General features: G+C 32.8%; 1 protein-coding gene across 1 annotated transcript; it reads left to right on the forward strand.

The window, feature by feature from the left end:
- Nucleotides 1-479: 479 nt before the first annotated feature.
- Nucleotides 480-2,139, forward strand: LOC149158672 (protein LURP-one-related 8-like). Its single transcript, XM_089433353.1, has 3 exons — nt 480-906; nt 1,008-1,253; nt 1,358-2,139. The coding sequence occupies exons 1-3, from the start codon at nt 655-657 to the stop codon at nt 1,490-1,492; spliced, it is 633 nt and encodes a 210-aa protein (XP_089289479.1). The 5' UTR covers nt 480-654; the 3' UTR covers nt 1,493-2,139.
- Nucleotides 2,140-26,911: the final 24,772 nt, after the last annotated feature.

Raw genomic sequence — 26,911 nt, forward strand, 5'->3', positions numbered from 1 at the left:
ATTAAAAGCATGGTCCCATTCACTTTATTTATTGTTTTTCTTACCACCAATCCAATTATCTGCATAGCTTATTAGCACTGCAATTTTATAAGTTTTGATCATTAGACATAAGTGGGATTATGACTTGTTTGTCGTGAGGGCATAATTATAAAGAAATAGAAACCCATCAGAGCTACATAGGTTACACGTTTCTTTAAATTAAAAAAGTGCATGATGAAAATCAATAATTGGATGAGTACCACAAGTCTGTTATCATCGTGGGATGACATAGCATCTCCACTTTAAAATGTGACCAAGTACACATCATTCGTGGTGGACCGGCTTTTGCACATACGGAGTTACAACCCCCTCCTCATCAGTCGGTCGTGGCTGCCAACCTTACTATATTCCAATTAAAATCTTAAAGAGACGTCCACCAATGAAGTTTGACTCAATGGATTATTAAGACCAATCACCCTGAAAGTATAGCTAATTTCAATGCTTTGGCCATCCGGATATAAGGTGTTAAGCGGACGAGGAATCAGCACCGAGTCATTAGCATTGGCGTTCTCTCTACCTGACTACGTCTTTGATACACAATATTCATACTCTATTCTTTCATCCATCCCGAGCCTGAGTCTCTTAGCTCTTCACCGCCTCATACTCTCAGAAACAATGACTGCCAAGATTCACCCGCAACAGCCAGAATCCGCTAGCTCTGCTGTGATCCATGATAAGATCCCCAATGCATCTCCCTCAACGCTGACAGTGTGGAAAAAATCTCTTGTTTTCAACTGCAATGGCCTCACTGTGTTCGATTCAACAGGGAACATTGTGTTTAGGGTGGACAACTATCCTTCAGATTCTAGGGGCGAAGTCATTCTCATGGACTCTGCAGGGACGGCCATCCTTACAATGCAACGGAAGGTATACAAACATATATAGTAGCTCTCAATTAGTTTTCCATCGTTTTCTCTTTGATGTAACGTTTGCAAGTGTATTGAATTGTATCATTGTATGTGAATCAGAGACTGAGTCTGCGGAATGAATGGCAAGGATTCCAAGGAGAATTCCGGGATGCCCAAAAACCATTGTTCGTCGTTAGAAGGGTGCCATCTTTGTTCATCTCCAGAAAGAGTTTAGCAGATGTGTACATGCGTTCATCGGCTAAAAGCGTGAAGAGTAAGAGGGCACACTCCGACTACCGTGTCGAAGGATATTATGCCAAGCGTTCCTTCTCGCTTCTCAACAGCTTTAACGAAGTCGTTGCGGAGGTCTGTATGCTTCCCGATGTCTTTTTTATCTTCTATATGCATATTCAGACTAATTTATTCGCTTGTGTTCATGCCATGTTCTGAAATTTTTTGGGATTTTGCAGGTGAAGCCAAAGCAGGTGAGATCAGATATAACACTGGGAGGAGACGTGTTTAATCTGATAGTGCGGCCTGGATACGACCAAGCTTTCGTCATGGGGTTGATTATATTCCTCGATCAGATCATGCCATCCGATTGAACGCCCATAGAGTCCAAGGGTTGCTATAAGGGAATAGAGCTGAGGAATATGTTTTATGATTTCCTCTCTTCGTATTGGAATGGCCAAATCCCACAGGAGAAGAATTGGAGGTAGAGAATCCCAATGTGTTTGGAATACCCGTAATTTTCGAATGGGATGTTTTGCCGGAGACTCATCCTATCTTTAGAGAGGATCACGTTATCCACGAACTCGTTTCCCCCGTGGGGAAAATGATCCTTAACGGTTACCATCTAATGCCTATTTTCATTGACTGGGCATAACCCTGAAAGGGCTGCGGAGCACCGTGATTATGTGCATATTGTAAATTGAATTTTGTACAGGTGTGGATATGATTTTTCCTAGCGTGGACCAGGACATTTCTTTTTCGACGGCCTTTGTAGGGTTAACAATTTTCAAATGACGAACAGAGATATTAGGGTTTCATTGGTCTAATGAACGCTTAAACACTTTATTAGGGTTTCTTTGGTTTAATGAAGGCTTAAACGCTTATTTGTATGAGTTATGTTGCATTGATGGGCGACTACTTTCTATCTATTTGTAATAGCAAAAGTATGGTGGATAATGAATCTGCCTATTTGTATAAGGAATTGATTGGACAAATAAATGAAAAATCATTTTATGAAGCCCCTTAACATATCATGAGCTGAATTGTTGACTGATTTGTGAAATATAGTGGGAATTTCCTTGACGAGCCGCTCCCCAGAGATTTTAGATCAACTTCTTTATTATTTCATGGCATTCTTAGACGCGTCTCTGTATTTAGTTACGGAAAAATAAACAGTGGCTTGAAAATGCAGAATGCATTCCGCCATTTCAAGAAGACTCAACTGGTGGAAGGGCCTTAGTTATGCTTTCCTATCTTTCCAGAACGAGTAAAATAAATATTAAAGCCCCTTTCAGGATTCCAATCGCGTTAGGTAGATTTTGTTTTGTTTATAAAGAACCAAAACCACTGTGTACTTTACACCAGAACAACATTTCGTTCTTTTATCTTGGCTTCAAACTTTCATCTTTAATGAGAATTGGCAATTAAAATTCTGGCGAGCTGCATCAGTTCTGGCTATGTCGGATTGTTGTCACCAATTTGAAAAACTTTTTTGGGAAAATTAACCTATATTCAGGATGAACACTCTACTTCTAAATGGGCTACTTTTCCAATTCTAAATCCATTAACAACCACGCCATTTATCAAGTCTATAGAAATGTCTTTATTGAAAGGTTCTCTATTGAATATTCTTTTAATTAAAAATATGGAGTGAGTGGGAGAGATCTATTGAGCAGGAAACATCGTTCTTCATTTCCACTAAATTAAAATATATGATTTATTACTATAAGCATCATTCATATCATAAAGTTAGAGCAAACGATTTATTACCATAACTTTCTTACACATCGTAATATGCTTATCGCTCAGTAACGTGCTTTGATTAATAGGAATTAGTATACACAATTAAAGAAGATTTCATTTCATAAAGTTAGAGCAAACGATTTATTACCTTAACTTTCTTACATATCGTAATATGTTTATCACTCATTAATGTGCTTACACAATTAAAGAAGATTTCTATATAAAGGGATAGTAATTTTTTTTATAATTATTATGTATACCATAAATTTTCTCATTATATGTATCGGATATTTTTCATTATATGTATAATATATTATTGATTTAGTATTAATGGAAAATAGAATGTTTTATGCCTATATTGTTATTTTTGTTTTTTTATAGTTTTAATTTTTTTATAATTTTATTTTTTTGGAAATGTATTCATACCATTTTAAGTTTTTTTTTTAATTGCTTTTATTTTTTATTTCGTTGGTTTAAATTTTACATATAAAATTATAGTATTTTGGTTTATATAATTTTCATTGTATGTATCATATATTATTGATTAGTATTAATGGAAAATAAAATGTTTTATGTTTAAATGGTTATTTTTAGTTTTTTTTTTTTATAATTTTATTTTTTTGGAAATGTATTCATAAAATATTTAATTTTTCTTTTGATTTATTTTATTTTTTATTTTGTTGGTTTAAATTTTACCTACAAAATTATGGCATTTTGATTTATTTGATCTGGTTAGGATAGGATAGTTTGGGTATTTTATGTATTTTATTGTTTACGATATCTTGATTTATCTAATCACATAAACACTTGACTATTCTAGCATCTTTAGGATTCTATTCTTGAGAACAATGAGTGCTAAGGTTGATTTGTATTTGCAATGTCTACTTTCGATTTTTAATGACATTCTTACCATTTTATTTTATGTTTATTTGATATTCTATTTGTTCATAAGTATTATTAATAGTACTGTAAAGTTGTGTTCTCTCATCTTAGCAAATAACTCTTCTAGATATATGTATAAATATATGATCATGTTAAAAATATTTTAAAAAAAGAGGAAAAAATAGTATGACAAATATATGATGTCATGAACTATGGTATTTGTATTTTGCTTGCTTTTTAATGGAATTGTAAAATTTTATATTATATGCTATAAAGGTGAGAGGGTATATAATCTTAAGGGACTTAAATATTATGCTAATATATTACCTAGCTCATATATCAAAGTGATATATATATATATATATATATATATATATATATATATATATATGGAAGTCAAAATATATGGATGATGAATTTATTTTATTTGACCTTAGGGTTTGGATGATATATTACTACATTTTTCTTAATATCTTTACAAGATGCATATCGAATTTGGTAATGTATATAGAATATTTAATGTTTTTAATACATTTGTTTCTCAACACTCATCCTTTTCTTGGACATTTTTCCTTTTGGAGATCTTATAGGCCATACATATTTAGGATGTGATAATAAGCATGGGATAATTTCATTGCATTTGTAAATTTTTGTACTAAAAATATAATAGGAAGATAAATGCGAAGAATAATTGAGTCCTATCCATAAATTGTGTGATTTATCTTAATAAATTTGTGTTTCAACATTCTTGATCTACTTCGATTTTTCCTTTTTCAAAATTTTATGAGATCATGGACGATTTAGCATAACATAATTTCAATGCATTTGCAAATGTCTCCATGTAAAATCTATCAAAAGAGAGGGTTAGGGGGATGGGGTGAACTATTAATGAATAATAATTTGATGGCTTCTAATGAAACCGTTTCATTTTTTCAACTAGTGACAATGGATTTGACTTATTTATTTTTTCAATGATATTTCTATCTCTTAAATGACCATAAAAATGTAAATTCACACCAAAACCGTAAACTATGAGAAACAATATTTTATTAACACACTTAGTAGTGCTCAAGATTTTTTCATACAAATACCAATACCATATAGCATATCATAATTTTTCATACAAATTCGAAGGCGATATAATATGCCATAACTTCCTAATACTGAATAAAAATAAAATAGTTCTCATGATGTTGTATATGTGTATGCACATTGGGTGGGTTATATTCATTTAGAAAACTTTTCCATTTATTATGTCTCAAAGAAATAGTGATTTTGACATAAGATGATACTATCATTAAGATTATTTTTGATTAAATTTTTATTAACCAAACAAGTAAGGAACGATTTAATAATGTTTTACAAAAATATTTTTTTGTCCTTTATTTTTTAAATTTAATTATATATATCAATTCATAATTTTAGAAAATAGAGAGTAATGGTAACTCTTCATTTTATTATTAAAAACTAAAAGAAAGAAAAATCAAAACAATAAATTAGAGTAATATTTTTTTAAACAAATTTAATTTCCTAATAATTAATTTGTTTTGTTTCTAATATATTATTAATCTTAGCGAGTGTGATGTGTTTCGTTGAGATAATATTATATAGAGATATTGAAGAAACTTTTGCAACTTATCCCAAATTATATATATATACTATTTCATAATTTCTGTGGAATGGTTAATTATAAATAATATATTCATAGTTACATGGGAACACTCCAAGGCATTGGAAAGCACATACCTTTTCTCACTCATGGGAGTTTGGGCACTGATCGGAAATGCTCCAAAACTAATTGTCGAGCTTCAACGAGTAGTTTGGAGCTTTTTGGGAGCTTCAGTACAACTGATTTTTGACGTTTTGGGAGTTTCACTACAATGAATAAGTGCAAACATAGATTTATTTGACATTGTCAGCTTCAGTGCTGCTTCAACTGATGGAACTGTGTGAAGGGAAGAGTATCTTGCTGGGTTTATATTTGGATATGGGTCTGGAACTAGGAGAAATAACTTGTTTATGGAAAACCCTTCTATCCAAATGAAGATGAGGTGTCTAGCCAATCCTCATCTTTGTCATTGGAAAGCTATTCATTCTCCTCACATACGCGGATGGCTAATGGATATAAAAGAATTTAGAAAGATTGTTGGCCACTGGCAAAACCATCATTATCACCCAACGTGAATGGACAAATGATAGAATACTAAAGAAGGAAAATAGTTGACATTATGAAATATAAAAATTATTAAAAAAAATAATTTTTGATTTAATTTTCATATTTATTTAAGTATAAAATATATATTAACTTGGAAATTTATAATTTTATTATAAAAACTCTTTTTAAAATAACATTGGATTTAAACTCTATTGTTTTAATTTTTTTAAATTACTATTAATATATATTTTATTTTTTCTTAGCTTTATTATAATTAGATGTAATATATATAATATTGGTGATGTTACATCAAGTGCGAAGAATTGAACCAATAACTTAACATATAGCGTTGCATGAAATCACCTAATAATCGTGTAATACCAATCTTTTTTCCAAGTTCTGCATGTTTCTTTGCTGGGAAGGAATTTGATTGAGAAACTGTTGATGGATTAATATTTTGATTTTTTTGGGCAATGTTTCAAAGTTCAATCTTTTATATGTTTCTTTGCAAGATGGAATTTGATTGGAAAGTTTTGGATAGAAATAGATAAATTTTTATTTTTATTTTTAAATTATATTAAATTTTAATAGATTATATTATTGCCACTCCCAATTTGACGTTTCTTATAAATTTGGGCAATACTTCTAGCCATGTCAGATACTCGTTCCCAAGTCGTTCCAAGTATCAGAAATACCATCGTACCAAAAACTTGTGCAACATAAAATATATTCAAGTTATTGTTGAATTGACATTATCATTTTAATGGTTATATTATAATTTATTTATTTTTGGTTATCTCCAATATTATAAGTCAAATTAAAAAACAAAAAATAAAACTTATCTAACATAATATTCTACTCATTACGAACAATTAATTAAAAAAAATATTTATCAAATAAATACATTAAAAGGTCATAATTTCAGCCAATGTATATATAAATATGGAGCCTTTCAATATTAACATAAGGCTAACTAATGTACTATCATTATATTTGGCTTCATTGATTTTCCTTCACTTCACATGTTGTTCTTTACTAATTAATGAAACATACATATCGGAATTTTAGACAACTCAGTTGATTGTTGTCCCTCACGTAATATATTTTATTTCTTTATTATACATACAACTTAACAGTGACATGCGAGAAAGGTTGTTTTTTTCAAAGAAATTAGATTAAGGATATTATAATTTTTTACTATTTAAAAATCTACTAATAAGTTACTTTATAAAATGCTTTACCATCAAAAATTGTAATGTATTATTTTATAAAACTCTTAGAATTTAAAATTGCAATGTAACTCTATTTTTATAAGTTAAATTTTTGATATACGTCATTAAGCTTATTTACTCATTTTCTGAGTAAGCTTCACTTATAAGTATTCATTTTGTTATAGCGATTTAAAACTTTAAACGATTGAAAAATATTTAAATTAGATTAAATATATTTGGAATTTAATAATTTTACAAATTAGATTTTGATAATTTTTTTTAAATTTTTACGGATTAGGAATTTATATATGTACAATGTTAAATGTAAATTTATTTTAAAACCTTACAAATGAATCAATTAATAAAATTATTGCAAACAATGGTATTAAAGGAAAATTCCAATTTTAAATTATAATTTCAAAAAATATAAATATAATAAAATTATATGAATTTTACATATTTTTATAAATTTCACGTCATAATAAATATATAGATAATCTTTGAATTTGGTATTAGAGTGTGCTTTAAAATATAAGGATAGAATGAATATCTTCTATGTCCTATTTAATTATAAGTAATAGGTCATATTTAATTATAAATAAGAATAATAAATTAGTATAAATATATAAAACAAATAATTACATTAACGTAAGTAATATCTAAAATTTATTTTTAAAACTACTATCATATCATTTATATTAAATGATAGTTTAGATTACTTTGTACTAGGTAGCAAAACATTGAAGGTCTAGAACACCTGATACATGTATCAAAAATTTGCAAAAAGCTAGTTTGTTTTTCATAACTGTGATATCAATATTGGTGGCATTTATCTAATACATGAACCCACATATGTGGCTAGTCAATATTGTCATCTATAGCTTGATTCTTGTGGGATTGTTCAACTATCTAAGAGGTATTTAGGATAATCAATAATTTATACTATGATTTTATTTCTTTGTGAGTGCCACTTAATGTAGCTTTTTTTTAAAAACAATTATCCTTGAATGTTAAGACAAGGGATGTAGTCACATTTTGCAACAGATATGGATTTTTCTAAGATATTTAATCATTGATATATTAAGGATGCTTTTTGATGTTTCAATATGAAAAACTAAATCATATATATTTAGTATCGATTTTGATTTTTCAAGAGCATAAAGCAACATAGTTATCTAACAAATCTATTCATGGGAAATGCAATAGGAAAACCTCTTTAAGAACATAATAATTTAATATAAGTCGACGGCCAATATAATATGACCGTCCAAAATGTCTTAATGTGACATAGTCCTCTATGCATGGTGCAACATGTTGCAACCATTGAGCAATATAGTGAGTTTGCATATGTTAATCAATATGAATGTTGTAATGTAACACAATTATAGCCAACTTTGGTTGACCATACTATTGTGATTATCCATGTTCAACCATTGTTAATCATGGCCAACCATGGTGAACCCATGTCACCCATGGTTATTTGATATACACCTTGAGGCATAAACCAACCCTTTAAGACTCTATTAATGTGACATAATCAATGAGGAAAATAAGATTTCTTTATAAGCTAATCAAGAGAAATATCCCAAACTACCATGGCCATTCGGGAAAATATCACTAAAGCATAACCCTCAAATAATTTCAAAAGGTTCTTGTTGACACCTAATCTTCATGATTGGGAGTTTTATGTAAATAAATAAATTGGGAAGGTGAACAGTCATCGTGAGATGAACTGAACAATCACTCCCTATTGTATATAACAATGGGTTACCTGTGGAATAATACACCAACTAGTTTTTTTGCCTTTGGAGAGTTATTTCCTGGCCTGACATGGTATCAGAGCCAGTTCTAAAAATAGTTGTAACTCCCTTCATCTCTGCCACTGCCTCTGTCCTGAAATAATCTGCCTCCATTGCATTGCATTCACCTGATTACTCTGTCCTGAGCGCTGCTCTGTCCTGAGCGCTGCTCTATCCTGAGCGCTGCTCTGCCTCCAGCTATCAATTGAGAGCTACTTTGAGCGTCCACCGTGAGTGCTGGCTTTTGAAGCGTTGAAAGAACTGTGCGTAACTCCTATGTGTTGGTGCAAAATCATTTCTGATGGTCACAATATGGTGCATCAGGTGTTGCATTCTATGTGAAGGTGTTTGACCAGTACGCATTGTGATGGGTGTATGTATGCCTTGAAGTGAAAACCGTGAATGATGTGCTTTTTTTGAGGATCAAGCAGATATCATGGAAATCCTTAGAAGTTGTTTCCTATATGAAGACAGAAGGAAGGTATTTTGTCATGCTCTGGAATCTTGAGTCTTCTGTGAAGCCGAAGCCGAAGCCGTTTTAAAGACTTTAGCCCACGGATTCTGGACCCAATACCGAGCAACTTGTTTTGAACCCATGACTGAGTTGCGAATTCTCTCAGACATGGAGGTTCCACCGAGAATGAGTTCCAGAACGGAGATTTGGAATGGTGAATGCGCAGTGCATTAAAGTTGGTATCTGCTATTTTATTCAATTCTCTGAACTCCTTGAAAGATAAAAGGCTCCTTTGAAAAGCTGAAGTCATATTAACGCGCTGTTGAATTGAAGCTGAAGTCGCATTTAAGTTTATGTTTTGAACGCGCTGTAACTGTGGCTTGAATGTTGTATATGCCTTGTTTATGTTTTGAATGCGCTGTAACTGTGGCTTGAATGTTGTATATGCCTTGGACGCTGTTTGAATAAGCCTGACATTTGTCGGTTCAGCCATTGGATTTATAGTGTATACAACGGTGATTCTATCATGGGCATTGACATTTTCCATAGGCGGTGAATAGCTCTTTGGTTCTAGTTGGAAACGTCTGGCTGTTTATAATATAGCTGATAACATTGACCTTCTTGGTGGATCATGAATTTATCTGATGTAAGTAGCATTGAGGCTTTGATATGATCCCGTGGTGCCCTTTTTTTTTAGCTTTTGTTTATGATTGGGTTTTGTATATTACAAATGTGGTACTGTTAAGGATTTAAACACATCATATTATATTGTAAGCAGAAAGGGAGGTTGTCTCATGAATGGATCATGATGGCATTAAAATAGCCTGTACATATGGAATATGGTGGATATATTATATGAGGATCCTTGGAGGGATTTGAAGAAACAGTACATAAAAGTATTTGAATTTTTTTTTGCCCTTTTGAGTACAATTTCACTATATATCAGCAAAAGTATTTTTTTCTATCAGCAGAATTTTTTTTTTTACAGAATGCATTCAATCATCTCTATGGTAGGAATAGTTCTCACTAGCAAGGAGAACTATCTTGAATGGTCCCGGATGATAAAACACACCCTCATCTTCAATGAGTTGTGGAAAGGAGTGTGTGTTGGAGAAGAAGACAAAGACCCAATGCAGCCTACATCAGACAAAGAGCTCGTCATTTGGGAAAACAAGAACAACAAACCCTATGAATTAATCACAACATCTGTAAATGAAGAAGTACGTCGCCATATTTCATCATATTCAACTGCCTTCGAAGCTTTACAAAAGCTGAAAGAACTCTATGACTCACATTCTGCACTTGAAGTTGTTCAGCTCATGATTAAACTCTTCACTCTTGAACTGAAAAATAATGATCCTCTTGCTCTTGCATCTGAAGTAAAATCCATAATGCATGATATCAAATCCACTAAGGTTGAGCTAGATATCCCTCTTATTGCTTTTCTCAAGGCACTCTATCCTACTTACTCCAATTATCTTGAGTCTTTACAAGCAAATGGAAATCTTAAGGATATAACCTTTGACTCTCTTGTGAAAAAGTTTGCTGAAAGAGAGAAAGCCTTTGGAAAGAAGACAGTCCCTGAATCATCTGAAGAGACTGTGTGCCTTGCTCATAAAGAAAATCATCCTGCTCAAGACTCTACAAGAGGAAGAGGTGGACGAAGAGGAAGAGGAAGATATTTCAGAGGCAGGGGGGGCAGGCATTCTCAAGGAGAAAAGGCAGATCTGCATTACATTCGCTGCAAATGAAATGGATCACATGATTCTTCTACATGCAAGCTACCATGGGACAAAATTGAGCAGAAAAGAAACTAGCAGAAAGGTAAAACTGATGATACAGACAAAGGTAAAGCACCTGAATCCGCTCACTATATTGAGGCACAATGTAACATTGGAGTAAATGAAGATTTGTTTAATGCTTCACTTGCTTCTTCGAAAAATGATTGGTTGCTTGATTCAGGAGCAACCTGTCATATGACTCATAGAAAAGATTTTTTTGAAGATTTCACTGACAATGTTGATGGAGCAGTATACTTTGCAGATCAATCAAAAATCAAGCCATCAAGGCTTGGCACAATCAGGCTTAAACTGCCTGGTCTTCTAGACTTTCTTCTGGATCATGTTCTATATCTCCCACAGCTCAAGAGAAACTTGTTTTCCTTGGTCCACATCCGCTAGCAATGTCACTCCATTCATATGTTTGATGGCAAGCTTGAGGTAAGAAAAGCTTCTGACCACTCACTTGTCATGAGGGGAATAGAAGAAGAAAGGCTTCTCAAACTGCAAGGAACCTCTGCTTATGCACAACATTTCTCATATATTTCTCATCATGAAGAAGGTACACTTCCATCAAGTTTATTATGGCATGCTAGATTTGGACATTTAAACTATGACAGTCTCCGCTTATTGAAGAAAAATGGTGTTGCTGGTTTGCCTACAATTCCTAGGAAACATAAGCAATGTGATGCTTGCATTCTAGGAAAGCATAGCAAACAGTCTTTTCATGATTCACATTCAAGAGCACATAGGAAGCTTGAACTCATTCATTCAGATTTATGTGGTCCAGTGCCTGTTCCTTCTGCAAATGGAAATAAATATATCATGACATTTATTGATGATTACAACAGAATGTGTTGGGTTTATTTATTGAAGAACAAATCTGATGCCTTTCAAACATTCAAGAATTTTTATAAATGGATTGAAAATGATGCACAATCTCATATTGGGTCTATTTGCACTGATAATGGAAAATAATATACATCAAATGAATTTGAAAACTATCTTCGCCAACATGGGATCAAACATCAAACCACTGTGCCTTATAATCCCCAACAGAATGGTGTAGCTGAAAGAATGAATAGAACAATCTTGAATATGGTACGATCCATGCTTTTCTTCAAAAATGTAAAGATAATGTTTTGGGCTGATACTATTCTATGTGCTGCATATATAAAGAATAGATGTCCATCTAATGCTATAAGAAACAAGACTCCTTATGAATTGTGGTATGGACATGTTCCTTCGGTAAAACATCTCAGGATCTTTGGTTCCACCTGTTATGCTTTGATACCAAAGGTACATAGAAACAAACTTGGTGCTAGAAGTCGTATGTGTACCTTCCTGGGGTATTCAAACACCTCCAAAGCATACTGTATATATGATGAAGTAAATAAAAATTTTGTTGTATCTAGAGATGTAATTTTTCTTGAATCATCCAAATCTGGCAATGTTGTTGAGCGGCAACTTGATCGCTTGGATAGATTCGCAAAAACGAAATCATTTCAAGAATTTGATAATCAGATTCCACATCTTGAAGGGGGGATTCCTATACTAGATCAACATGTGGAATCTTCTTCTCAAGAACAATCTCCCCTGCATGAAACTCCAACAACGGATGATCCTTTAAGTGATGTGATTGATAGAATTGGGAGACTCAATCTTGATTCAGTCCCAACTCAATCAACAGAGCAGCCTAGACCATATGAGAAAGGTCCCCCAAAGTGGCTGACAAAGACACTTGAAAGTGTTCATCCTGATGAAATTGGAAAAACAGGAACCAGAAATTCAAACCGACAAAATGGAGGTGATGTAGATAACTCTAATTCACCTGTTGATATGGATGTTACTTATGATTGTGAACTGAACTTGTCTACAGATTTTGAACCAACTTCCTTCAAAGAAGTTGCTTCTCATGATGAATGGAAAGAAGCAATGCAAAAGGAGTATGATGCCCTCCTAAAGAATGGCACTTGGAAGCTGGTTGATCCTCCATTTGGAACCAAACCAATTGGCTGCAAGTGGGTCTACAAGAACAAGTACAAGGCTAATGGCTCACTTGACAAGCACAAAGCTAGGCTGTTGGCAAAAGGTTTTTCATAGAAGGAAGGGGTCGATTATGAGGAAAATTTTTCCCCCACAGCAAAATGGGCCACCATCCGGACACTCTTTGCACTAGCAGCTCAGAACGGTTGGAAAGTCCATCAAATGGATGTAAAAACTGCCTTCTTGAATGGAGATCTAAAGGAGAATGTTTTTATGTCCCAGCCTGAAGGATTTGTTGTGAAAGGACATGAACATAAAGTATGCAAACTTGTGAAATCCTTGTATGACCTCAAACAAGCACCGCGAGCCTGGTATGAAAAACTAACTGAGCATATTCTGAAACTCAACTTCAATCATTTTGATCTTGATGATGCAACTCTATTTGTCAAGAAAGTTGGCAAAACAGTTGTGTATCTTGTGGTATATGTAGATGATCTTTTAATGATAGGGAACAATGAAAGCTACCTTGCATCCATAAAGAAGGAATTAGGGAAAAGTTTTGAAATGACTGATTTGGGCTATGTTCATTACTATCTTGGCATTGAAGTAACCCAACATCCAAAATCCATATTTCTTTCTCAAAAGAAATACATTGGAGATTTATTAAATAGATTTAGCATGACAGAGTGCAATCCTCTTTCTACTCCAATGGAACAAAACTTAAAGCTCACATCTATTGAAGGAAAGGAATTTGAGGATGCAACAAAGTATAGACAGCTTGTAGGAAGTCTCGTCTACCTCACTACTACCAGACCAGACATTTCATTTACTGTTGGAATCCTCTCCAGCTTCATGCAAAACCCTTGTGAGGGAAATTGGTCTGCTACAAAAAGAGTTCTAAGGTACTTGAAGGGAACTCAAGACCTTGGAATCAAGTATACACAGGTGGACGACTTCAGCTTGATTGGATACTCTGATTCAGACTTCGATGGAGACAAAGAAACTGGGGTATCTACCTCAGGATATGCTATGAGTCTTGTGTCAGGAGCTGTCTCCTGGAGATCACGCAAACAATCAGTTCCAGCAGATTCCACAACAGAAGCAGAATACGTGGCAGCAGTTGAAGCAACGAAAGAAATTGTGTGGCTCAGGAAAATTCTTGAAGATTTGCAGGTAAAACAAGTATAATCAACTCCACTCATGATTGATAACACCTATGCAATAAAACTGGCCAAGAACCCAAAGTTCCATGATCGAACAAAGCACATCAATACTAAATATCATCTGATTCGACATCATGTTGAGGCCAAAACAATCCATCTCCGTCATTGTTCCACAAATGAGCAAATTGCAGACATCTTCACCAAAGCACTTGGAATGGAAAAGCTTGAACGATTCAGAATGATGCTTGGACTCACCAACATCCTTTCAAATTAAGGGGGGGAATGTTGACACCTAATCTTCATGATTGGGAATTTTATGTAAATAAATAAATTGGGAAGGTGAACAGACATCGGGAGATGAACTGAACAATCACTCCCTATTGTATATAACAATGGGTTACCTATGGAATAATACACCAGTCAGTTTTTCTGCCTTTGGAGAGTTACTGCCTGGCCTGACAGTTCTATAACCCTCCATTATTATTTTAGTGGGATTTTACCATATACAAACATACAAATTCAACATAACACAATTGAGGTGCACATTGCAATGACATAATTAGTCAAGAACATCACAACTTGATAAATGTGTCTATGTGACATAACAAATTACAAACATTGCAATCCAACATGTACTTTCATGAGCATCACAATGAAATATAACCCTTCAATAAAAATACAATTCAACTCATGTCTATCATAATGTGACAGAACAATTAAATAAAATCATAAACATGACATAACCCTTGATGGATGTCATAATGTGAAATAACTATTGAGAAACATACCAATTCCATATGATTCAACTTATATAGATATGAGTACAAATCATTATTACTTAGGAAATTCCCATTGAAATATAACCATTAAGGAATGTTGCAAGGTAACAAAACCCCTAATCAATGTCACAATATGTCTTAACCATTTAGGAACAAGGTGATTTGGTATATACTAATATATGAATGTTGCACTACAGCATAATCAGTACATAACATCAAACTCAAACCCCTAAGGAACATCATATTGTGATATATGCCTTAATGGATATCACATTTTCAGATAACCATTGAGATACATAAGAATTTGGCATAAGACAACCATGATGAAAATATCAATGTGACATGACCATAGTAAACAATGATTAAACATAATCAACCTGGTCAACCATAGTCAACCATGAGTAACCATGTCTAGCCATGGTTAACCAAAGTGAATCATGTCCACCTTAAGTAAACATGTTCCATCATAGTCAAAAATGGTTGAACATGATCAACCATTATAAAAATATGTTCATGATGACCGATTATGGTGGTTCCTCAAATCAAAAATCTGCTCGTTCAATCTCCTGAACCTGTGGGTTATGGGCCCTTGAAAACTTGGTTAAAATTTCCCCCCCTACAACAATTACTCATATCTAGCAACAATGCTATGTTTGATTTCAAATCCAAAAACTACGAACATGCCAACATGGCCAGAGCTATGCACCACTTGACCACTTCCACCTAGAGGCACTTTCTTACGTTTAGAAAAATGGGCATAACACTATGTTCTATATTTTTTTCTTCTTAGCACTTTACTTTGGCGCATTAAACATATAATATGTGGGTCTAGACTATTTTCCATAATGAGCTTTAAATAATGTGTAAAAATCGTATTAGCCCGATTTGGGGTAGCTCGAGCTAATTCCTTATTTGTATTTGATTTGTTTTCTAGATGTCCATATTATTTCGATTGACTAACATTGTGATGGGGGTTTATTTGGCATCATTTATTCATGGAATTTTCTACCAACTCTAATCAAGAACAAATTTGCAAATTAGACAACCCTTCTTATTTTTTGAGTGATTTTGGGAGACTATTATCGTCTCCCTTGCGATAACTGTCAGCAACTATTGACGTAGATTTCGATTATGCTCTAGCTTAACCTTCACCCGAATCTTTTCGACACACAATCACTACCCTTGAGTCCATTACTTTTGACTAAGGTCTTATCCTCATGGTTGTGATCCAACCATCTTCCTTCCACCTAATTGTTATGGCTAGGAAGCTCTCCTGATTAGTGGCAGGGATACATTATCCCTTCTCTAAATCCATGATAGTGGAGGTTTTTTCTCTTTTTTTCTTAGGGAACATGTGTTCTTTAACTATCTGAGATATGGATGTTATCTAGAGGTCCAGAACAATTGTCATTGTGTGAATTCCTTTAGGCCCTAGACTCCATTCTATCCGATATGAATTAGCTGTATCGATGCCTTTATCTAGTCTGATCCAGTTTGATATTTATCACTAAACTTGACAGTCCTTAAAACAATGCATAAAAACCAGAATATTACAACTAGGTTTGAAAAAACATAATAAGCAACATAGAATGAAATAAAACAAAAAGACACATATATTTAAAATAAATCAATTATATATATATCTTCTCAAGGCCTAAGATCCCCTTCAACCTAATCTACAATGTCCTAACTTCCCGCCTAACACACTCGCATGCTTCCTAAATAAATAAAAATCCGAACAAAACAAAGAATCTTACCATGCTAGCCTTCGAGAGGATTTTAAATATTTTAAAATTTACATATAATTAGAGGAAATCGTGCCCTCTCACCAAGACTTCCATGATTCTCCTTCGAGAGGCTTTTGGTAGGGTGTTTATGCCCCAACATCATAATCCCATGGTAGAAAATATTTATGATCTATTGATCATGCGGCATCCTCCTGACATCATATTTGTCTCCATATTAGTCTTCTTTCTCCTCGTGTGTCACTGAGATTTTACTCATACTCAACAATGAGCTACAACAGATCTTCCACTAACACCTCACTAAGCTCTCTCCTCTAGCTCGACCTTTTTGTATCTCAAGTGTACATCCTATAGAACCTCTCTAGCCTCCTCTACTCCTCTAGATGTTGCATGTTGATGACCTCTCTTGAAGATTATACCCACAATCACCATTATGGAATTTCCTCAACAACCTTTATCGAACCGCAAATAAAATTTTTCTCTCCTTCTCGAGATTGTAGGAAATATTTCCCTACTCTGATACCACTTGATGAGAACCAATTATGGGTGCCCCTCAAATCGAACCCCTGTTGGATTAATCTCCTAAATCAATGGGTTAAGGTCATATGAATACTTGGTTAATGTTAACCTCACTATAGAAATCATTTTTATCCAACAACAAAGCTTGACATGATTTTAAATCCCCAAACTCCCAACATCTTAGCATGGGCAGAACTGTGCACTACTCAATCTCTTCCACCTAGAGGTGCTTTCTTATGCTTATAAAAATTGGCATAACTCTATGGTTGTGGCAATTTATTATTTTCTACTCAACGTTTGACTTTGGTGCCTCAAACCTATAGTTTTGGGGCTAGACTATTTTCTAGGATGAACTTAAAATGACAACCAAACTTCGTTTCCAACTAGTCTTGGGGGGCAGGCTAATTCTTTATACATGTTTGCGTTGTTAAAATTGTAAACTATAAAACAATAATTGTGAACTCAAAATGAGAACTCTAGCCAAAAAACCCAAAAACTCAAAAAAAACATGAAAAAACAACCTGTAAATGAAAAGTGTTAATGTTGCATCAACATTTTTTTTTCAAGGTAAATTTTCAATATTTTCTAAAAATGGTAGTAAAATCCAATAAAAGTCATTTTTTTGTACAAAAAATACCCCATAAACGAAGAGTGTTGATCTTGGAATAACACCTTTATTTAGGGGCGGTAAATTTTCAACATTTTTTAGCAATGAAATTAAAGATAAAATATCATTACTCCAAGAAAACCTTAAAATTCCAATGATTTTTAGGCATGTCATTAAAGATAAAATATCACATCTATGGAAAGCCTTAAAATTCAAACAATTTCTAGCCATGGTGTTAAAGATAAAATATCATAACTAAAAGAAACCTTAAAATTTTGACTAATTTTCAACCATAGAATTAAAACCAAAGATCATGACTACAAAAAACCTTAGGTTTTCAATATCTTTCAACAATGGCATTATAGAAAAACTATATGACTAATTTTTTTTTAAATGAATACTTGAATGAAAGAGTCATTGTACCCAGTGCAATTTTTTTTTTAAAATTCTAAAATTATAGCTATTTTAAAATCTTAGATTAAGAAAACTTACATTGCAACAAAATTTAAAAAATCAGCCATCAAATTGACATGCAGTGTAGGTGAACTCCACCCATTGCAGTGAAAAATTAAAAACCAACTATGAAATTGACACATTCTGGGGGCAAATGTAATCCATTATGACGAAAACTTTAAAATAAACTATCAAATTGACACATAATATGATCAGGTTACTAGTCAAAGATTGACAAAGACACCACAGAAAAAATAAACTAAAATAAATGATAAACAAATAAAAAAAAATATAAAACTAAAAAGAATAGAACATTGAGAAAAATTAAAATTAAAACTAAAACTTAAAAAAACAAAAAAACAAAAATCTTAAACTAATAAGTAAATAAAATATATACTAAAACATAAAAAGTAAAAAAATGAAAAAAAATAATATATATATATATATATATATATATATATATATAAACTTTTTTAATATTCTCATATTTTTTTTTCATCATTCTTTTTTTTAATTGTTTATTATTTAATCTTTTTCCAAAAAATTATTTATTTACTTTAATTCTTTTATTTTTTAATTTAAAGTATGGAATGTTTTAATTTTTGTTTTTTTTACTTAAAATTTTATTTGAATAATTTTTTTTGAAAAGAAATCAAATTTCATGTTTTTTTGATATAAAATTCATGAAAATACAATAAAATTTGTTATTTTTCAAACCTTTGTTATTCAAATTTCTTATATTTTTTTTTGTTATTTATCATGTGATTTTAGCAAAAAGGTCCTCCATTTCTTTAATTACATCTATATATAAAATGTGTATTTATTGTCGAGTGTTTAAAATCATTATTTTTTCTTGACAATCATTTTATGTGTACTGATGTAATAATTTGCGATATGTAAATATATAAAAAATACTATGTTGAAAATATTAATTGCAAAAAAAAAAAAAAATTCATTATAAAAAAACACTGTAAAGAGAAACACAAAACACATGTTTGGAAAACCCTAAAACACAAACATCTTATGATGAAAAACAAGAAAATGAATAAGATAACATAAAAAAACTCTTAAATAATCAACATTTAAAAAACATTTGGGCATAATTAGTACATAAGAAAAATTTAAGTGGAAAAAATATGCCTTAAAAAAAAGGTTGATCCTTTTGAAAGCATGCATCAACCCCAATCAAAATCACCAACATTTAAAAAATATTATCTTTATAAGGGTAAACAAATAAAATAATTAATTAATTAATTAAATTGTTTGAACATAACATTAAACAATTAAACAATTCAATTACATAATTAAACATTTCTAAAAATAAATAAATAAAATAAACTAATTAATTAATTAAACCATATAAACATAAAATTAAAAATCAAAAAATTCAATTATGATACTAATATTGAAAAATAAATATTAATTAATTAATTAATTAATTAAACTACTTGAACATAAAATTAAAAATTAAACAATTCTATTACATAATTAAACATTTCTAAAAATAAATAAATAAATATAATTAATTAATTAATCAAACTATATAAACAAAAAATTTAAAATTAAACAATTCAATTACATAATTAAATATTTCTAACTCAATTCTAAAAATAAATAAATAAATAAATATTAATTAATGAACTAATTAATTAAACTATTTGAACATATAATTAAAAAATTAAACAATTCTATTACATAATTAAACATTTCTAAAAATAAATAAATAAATAAAATTAATTAATTAATTAATCAAACTAGATAAACATAAAATTAGAATTAAACAATTCAATTACATAATTAAATATTTCTAACTCAATATAAAATTATTATTTCATAAAAAATAGATTCGGCTTCCATTCCTTGTGCATCTCTCATCCCTATTTATTGAAACCAAGGAGATATGTCCTACACAATTACTGATCTATCTTGATGATGAGCGACGGTGGAGGGCTCGAAACATCGATGCAAACAAATCATGGATGCGAAAACTCTAGAAGAAAACAACACAGAATATTATCCATGGTCAGTCATATCATAAAATTTAAAGTATCAAATGTAAGTCCTCTAAAGAAAGAAATTGATGTTGCATCAACACTTTTCAATATCAACATGAAAATCACTAAAAATTTTAAAAAATTGTTCATACTAGATACATACGAAAATTTAAAGTGTAAAAAATATGTTAAAAATAAGGTGTACTTTCCAAATCAGATGGTTTCTTGCTACCTCAAAAAAGAATACCAAAACATGATCATTACCCTTCATTTCATTAGTTGTGACTAAGAGCATATCGAGTGATCTCACACTCTTCCTTCCACATAATTGTTGTGCCTAGGAGTCTCTCCTCCTTATTGATGGGTATGGATTATCCCTTCTCGAAATCCATGGTAACAAAACTCTTTTCTCTATTTTTTCTTAGGGTTAGCACATTCTTTAACTATTTAGGGTCTAGATGTTATCCGGAGGACTAGGTTGATTATCAATGTGTTTACTCCTTCAGGCCATAGACTTTGATATAGCCTCCATTACTTATCTAGTCTAAATTCCTTTCTCTAGTCTACTCCAGTCTAGGATTTACCATTAAAATTCATGAATCATACCCCATCGAACAAACGTGGCAACCATGATACTAGATATCATTTTGGGATTCAACTGCGTTAAGTAAGTCATTCACATATGACCATTTCCATGAGAGGTAGTCGTAACTGACTAATTTCTCATTATTTTTGAATAGTTCACTTAGCACTAATTGCATCAGGTGATGCTCACAGGGGTGAAGAAGTGGGATTGAAACTAGTGAAATGAATCACATAGCATCAATCATCACTTCCGGGGCTTGCACCCGGTAACCAGGACTTCCCAGGAGGTCACCCATCCCAGATCTCCTCTGGTTCAAGCGCGCTTGACTGTGGAGTTTTCCCCACAATCAAGCCCACTTAGCTTGCTACCCCATTCGCAAAACCTTAGCAAGTATTGTGCCTCATGAACCATTCAAGAAGAGATCCCTTCACTCTTTCTGAATTTGAGTATGGGGGTTTACGCAGTGCATTATATTAGATATCATTTTGGGATTCAACTGCGTTAAGTAAGTCATTCACATATGACCATTTCCATGAGAGGTAGTCGTAACTGACTAATTTCTCATGATTTTTGAATAGTTCACTTAGCACTCATTGCATCGGGTGATGCTCACAGGGGTGAAGAAGTGGGATTGAAACTAGTGAAATGAATCACATAGCATCAATCATCACTTTCAGGGCTTGCACCCGGTAACCAGAACTTCCCAGGAGGTCACCCATCCCAGATCTCCTCTGGTTCAAGCGCGCTTAACTGTGGAGTTTTCCCCACAATCAAGCCCGCTTAGCTTGCTACCCCAAATGAGAAAGTAGTCAGTTACGACTACCTCTCATGGAAATGGTCAGATGTGAATGACTTACTTAACGCAGTTGAATCCCAAAATGATATCTAATATAATGCACTGCGTAAACTCCCATACTTAAATTCAAAAAGAGTGAAGGGATCTCTTCTTGAATGGTTCATGAGGCACAATAATTGCTAAGGTTTAGTCAGTTACGACTACCTCTCATGGAAATGGTCATATGTGAATGAATTGCTTAACGCAGTTGAATCCCAAAATGATATCTAATATAATGCACTGCGTAAACCCCCATACTTAAATTCAAAAAGAGTGAAGGGATCTCTTCTTGAATGGTTCATGAGGTACAATACTTGCTAAGGTTTTGCAAATGGGATAGCAAGCTAAGTGGGCTTGATTGTGGGGAAAACTCCACAGTTAAGCGCGCTTGAACCAGAGGAGATCTGGGATGGGTGACCTCCTGGGAAGTCCTGGTTACCGGGTGCAAGCCCCGGAAGTGATGATTGATGCTATGTGATTCATTTCACTAGTTTCAATCCCACTTCTTCACCCCTGTGAGCATCACTCGATGCAATGAGTGCTAAGTGAACTATTCAAAAATCATGAGAAATTAGTCAGTTACGACTACCTCTCATGGAAATGGTCATATGTGAATGACTTACTTAACGCAGTTGAATCCCAAAATGATATCTAATATAATGCACTGCGTAAACCCCCATACTTAAATTCAAAAAGAGTGAAGGGATCTCTTCTTGAATGGTTCATGAGGCACAATACTTGCTAAGGTTTTGAAAATGGAGTAGCAAGCTAAGTGGGCTTGATTGTGGGGAAAACTCCATAGTTAAGCGCGCTTGAACCAGAGGAGATCTGGGATGGGTGACCTCCTGGGAAGTCCTGGTTACCAGGTGCAAGCCCCGGAAGTGATGATTGATGCCATGTGATTCATTTCACTAGTTTCAATCCCACTTCTTCACCCCTGTGAGCATCACCCGATGCAATGAGTGCTAAGTGAACTATTCAAAAATCATGAGAAATTAGTCAGTTACAACTACCTCTCATGGAAATGGTCATATGTGAATGACTTACTTAACGCAGTTGAATCCCAAAATGATATCTAATATAATGCACTGCGTAAACCCCCATACTTAAATTCAAAAAGAGTGAAGGGATCTCTTCTTGAATGGTTCATGAGGCATAATACTTGCTAAGGTTTTGCAAATGGGGTAGCAAGCTAAGTGGGCTTGATTGTGGGGAAAACTCCACAGTTAAGCGCGCTTGAACCAGAGGAGATCTGGGATGGGTGACCTCCTGGGAAGTCCTGGTTACCGGGTGCAAGCCCCGGAAGTGATGATTGATGCTATGTGATTCATTTCACTAGTTTCAATCCCACTTCTTCACCCCTGTGAGCATCACCCGATGCAATGAGTGCTAAGTGAACTATTCAAAAATCATGAGAAATTAGGCAGTTACGACTACCTCTCATGGAAATGGTCATATGTGAATGACTTACTTAACGCAGTTGAATCCCAAAATGATATCTAATATAATGCACTGCGTAAACCCCCATACTTAAATTCAAAAAGAGTGAAGGGATCTCTTCTTGAATGGTTCATGAGGCACAATACTTGCTAAGGTTTTGCAAATGGGGTAGCAAGCTAAGTGGGCTTGATTGTGGGGAAAACTCCACAGTTAAGCGCGCTTGAACCAGAGGAGATCTGGGATGGGTGACCTCCTGGGAAATCCTGGTTACCAGGTGCAAGCCCCGGAAGTGATGATTGATGCTATGTGAATCATTTCACTAGTTTCAATCCCACTTCTTCACCCCTGTGAGCATCACTCGATGCAATGAGTGCTAAGTGAACTATTCAAAAATCATGAGAAATTAGTCAGTTACGACTACCTATCATGGAAATGGTCATATGTGAATGACTTACTTAACGCAGTTGAATCCCAAAATGATATCTAATATAATGCACTGCGTAAACCCCCATACTTAAAAACCATGATACTACCGCCAGGTTTTCATAAATAAAATAAACAAAATATACTCAAATAAATCATAGAGGCTACATATATTCAAATAAATTGGTTATATATATGGCCTCTCAAGACCTGAGAGCCCCTTCGGTTTAATCTGCAATGTCCTAACAACTTTCCTCAGACACTCATAGGTTCCATATATGAAGCAAACCCTAACAGAATGAAGAATCATGCCATGCTAGTCTTCTAGATGCTTCTAAATATTGCCATGCTAGTCTCATTGTGATAAGGATTGCCTCAATATGAAAATCAACCATGGTCAACCATGTTTATTTTAGGGTTTATAATATTTATCTTAGGGTTTATATACCTTGGGTTTATAATATTAATCCCTTGGGTTTAATATTATTCACTTGAGTTTATAATATCGCTCCCTTGGGCTTATTAATTGAAGGGTTCATATTCTTAGGGTATAATATTGTTCATGGAGTTTATAATATTAATCCTAGGGTTTAATATAAATCCTTTTGGTTTATAACAATGGTCAGCCATGGTCAAACTTGGTCCAATGTCAGATTGTGACAAAGATTGACTCAATATGAAAATCAACCATGCTCAACCATTCTCAACCATGGTTAATTAGGGTCGACCATTGCCCAATGTCACATTATGACAAATATTGTCTCAATATGAAAATCAACCATGGGCAAGCATGGTACTCAGAACCATTTTGAAGTGATCATATATAAACGTGAATTTTTATGACATAATATCTATTTAATTCCGCTAGTACATGGTTACCAAGATGGAATATGTTATTGATCCTACTAAATTATAGTTATCAAAGTAAAGTTTAAATATTTGAATAGTTTTACTTCTGATGAGAATTAAGATATTATAATTTTGTTTCATTTATGCATATCAATATGATTGATGAGATAGAAATCAAAAAATGATTACATTTTAATATGAAAGCTAATGACATGAATAAATTATAGCAAAGTATTTTATATTGTAGTTGACATGTATGAAATATACATAAGCTATGTGCTCTTGAATATGTTAATGCACATTTTATAAATGAATAGACAAGTGTTTATGGTTGCAGATAATATCCGTTACCAAAATGACCACGTGATGATGGAAACTTCAAAACAATTAAGTCTCAAAGGGATTCCATGATAGGGTATTAACCCTGATTCTACTAGGAAGGGTGGAGGTGTTGCCCACCATTTATCCTTCGAACCCTGGAGTCATGGGAGGACTGTGCGAGTCACGCTCCCCTAGACGTGTTATGATGACTGCCAGATGCCTACTAAGGATCAGGTTGGTATAGCCAACGCTGTCATCCTTGGAGTTTATGAATGGTTAGGTCAGTATAACTAACGCCATGGACTACTCTAGTACCGGATGGATAGGATGGAGCAGAAGATATTAGGAAGGATAGGATGATTATAGAATAGCTAAAAACCAACAGAGGCAGAATATGCATATTATAGTGGTAAAATATTAAATATATTAAAGAAAATAAATTCAATTTTGTAACATAAAAACCTATATATTCTTAACAATCATTAATATATTTTAGAAACCCTAATTTCGGGACGAAGTTTTTGGAAGGAGGGATGTATGTAATGACCCACTTATAGTAAATTAAAATTTATGAAATTAAATAAAATTAATAAAATTATAAATTAAATAAATTAAAATTAAATCATTAAAATAAATAAATGAACTTTATTTTAAATTAAGATATGAAAATAAAATTATATCGGATTTTGTTTATAAAAATCAACAAGTATCATAATTTGGTCACAGAGATGGAGGAAGCCGGTAAATGGAGACTTGTAAGAAGGAAGGGACGATTAGAGGTAGAGGGGGAGAAAAAGGAGTAAAATTTGTACACAGAGTTTATCATTAGGAATAATTGAGCCTGGTTGTTCTAAGGTTTCTAGGCATGGGTGAACAGTCTGCTTCAATTGATAAGCTTACTGGACTGAGTAGCGAGGTTCTACTCAGTTTTGCTGGGTGGTTTCGGTCTTTTGGTAATAGAAGCAGGAGTAGCTTGAGGCATCATCAACCACAGGAATACAGGTAGGTACTCTCATTAATTCTGTCAGTTAGATTTGTAAAATTTTATGTAATTTTATCACAAGTTCATGAAGTTTATTTCAGAAATCTTTTACTACCTTTACAATGGCTGTTAAATTCTGTACAATCCTTAAATCAAATTCTCTAAAGTCCCTACAAATCTGGCAGTGCGACCTGGCCATGAAAAAAGTTTTGTTATGGGGTTGATTATCATCCTCGACTAGATTATCCCAACGGACTGAACACCAAATGACTCCAAAGAATACCATAAGGAAACAGAGAGGAGGAATGGGTTAGGTGCTCCCCCTATCTTGCAAATGCTATTAGAAAAGGAGTTGTTTTTAGTGCGATTTTTTGGACTTTCAGGTGCACGAATTCAGTGGAAATATTTGAGGTGAAATCTTGATTTGTGTTATTTAAATTATTATTTTTATTATATATATAGATTCAACACCCTAGATAACCCCTAAAAGCTCACGTGGGTAATATTTAAAAAAGATAGTTAAAGTTTATAAATAATTCTAATAGAGGTATTTCAAAGGAATATTTAATATATATATTTATAAAAGTTTTTTTTTATATTTATTATTTTTTAAATGTTTTTTTTTTTAATTAAAAAAACATAACAAGGGTTTTATTAAGAGGAATTTATTATAAGGAGTATTTTGAAAAGGAGTTTTGTAAAGTTTATTAAAAGAGAAATTTAGTGTTTTATAAAAGAATTAAAAAAAAATGGTTCTCAAATTTGTAGTTTTCATTTTTTTTTTACAGAGAAGGATTATGATGTGTGGTCTATTAAGATGGAGACCAAGTTGAAAGCTCATGTGTTTTGTGTGTTAATTTGTGTTTTACTTCCTCTGATTTCCCAATAATTTGCCTATTTCAAATTAATTTTCAAACAACCAATAAAGAAACTAGGCTTTAAACTAATGAAAATTTAACTATCAAATTACGCGTTACTTATATGTTTTCTATATCGCTGGTTACATTCTACCTACATGTAATTTCAAAGGACGAGTAAATTATGAGTCCACATACTTGTACAAAGATCAATAAAATGCCAAGTAAATAT

This window comes from Pinus tabuliformis, chromosome 5_2 (assembly GCF_031772625.1).
Source record: "Pinus tabuliformis cultivar Carrire ecotype Pingquan chromosome 5_2, CPIR1, whole genome shotgun sequence".
NCBI lineage: Eukaryota > Viridiplantae > Streptophyta > Pinopsida > Pinales > Pinaceae > Pinus > Pinus tabuliformis.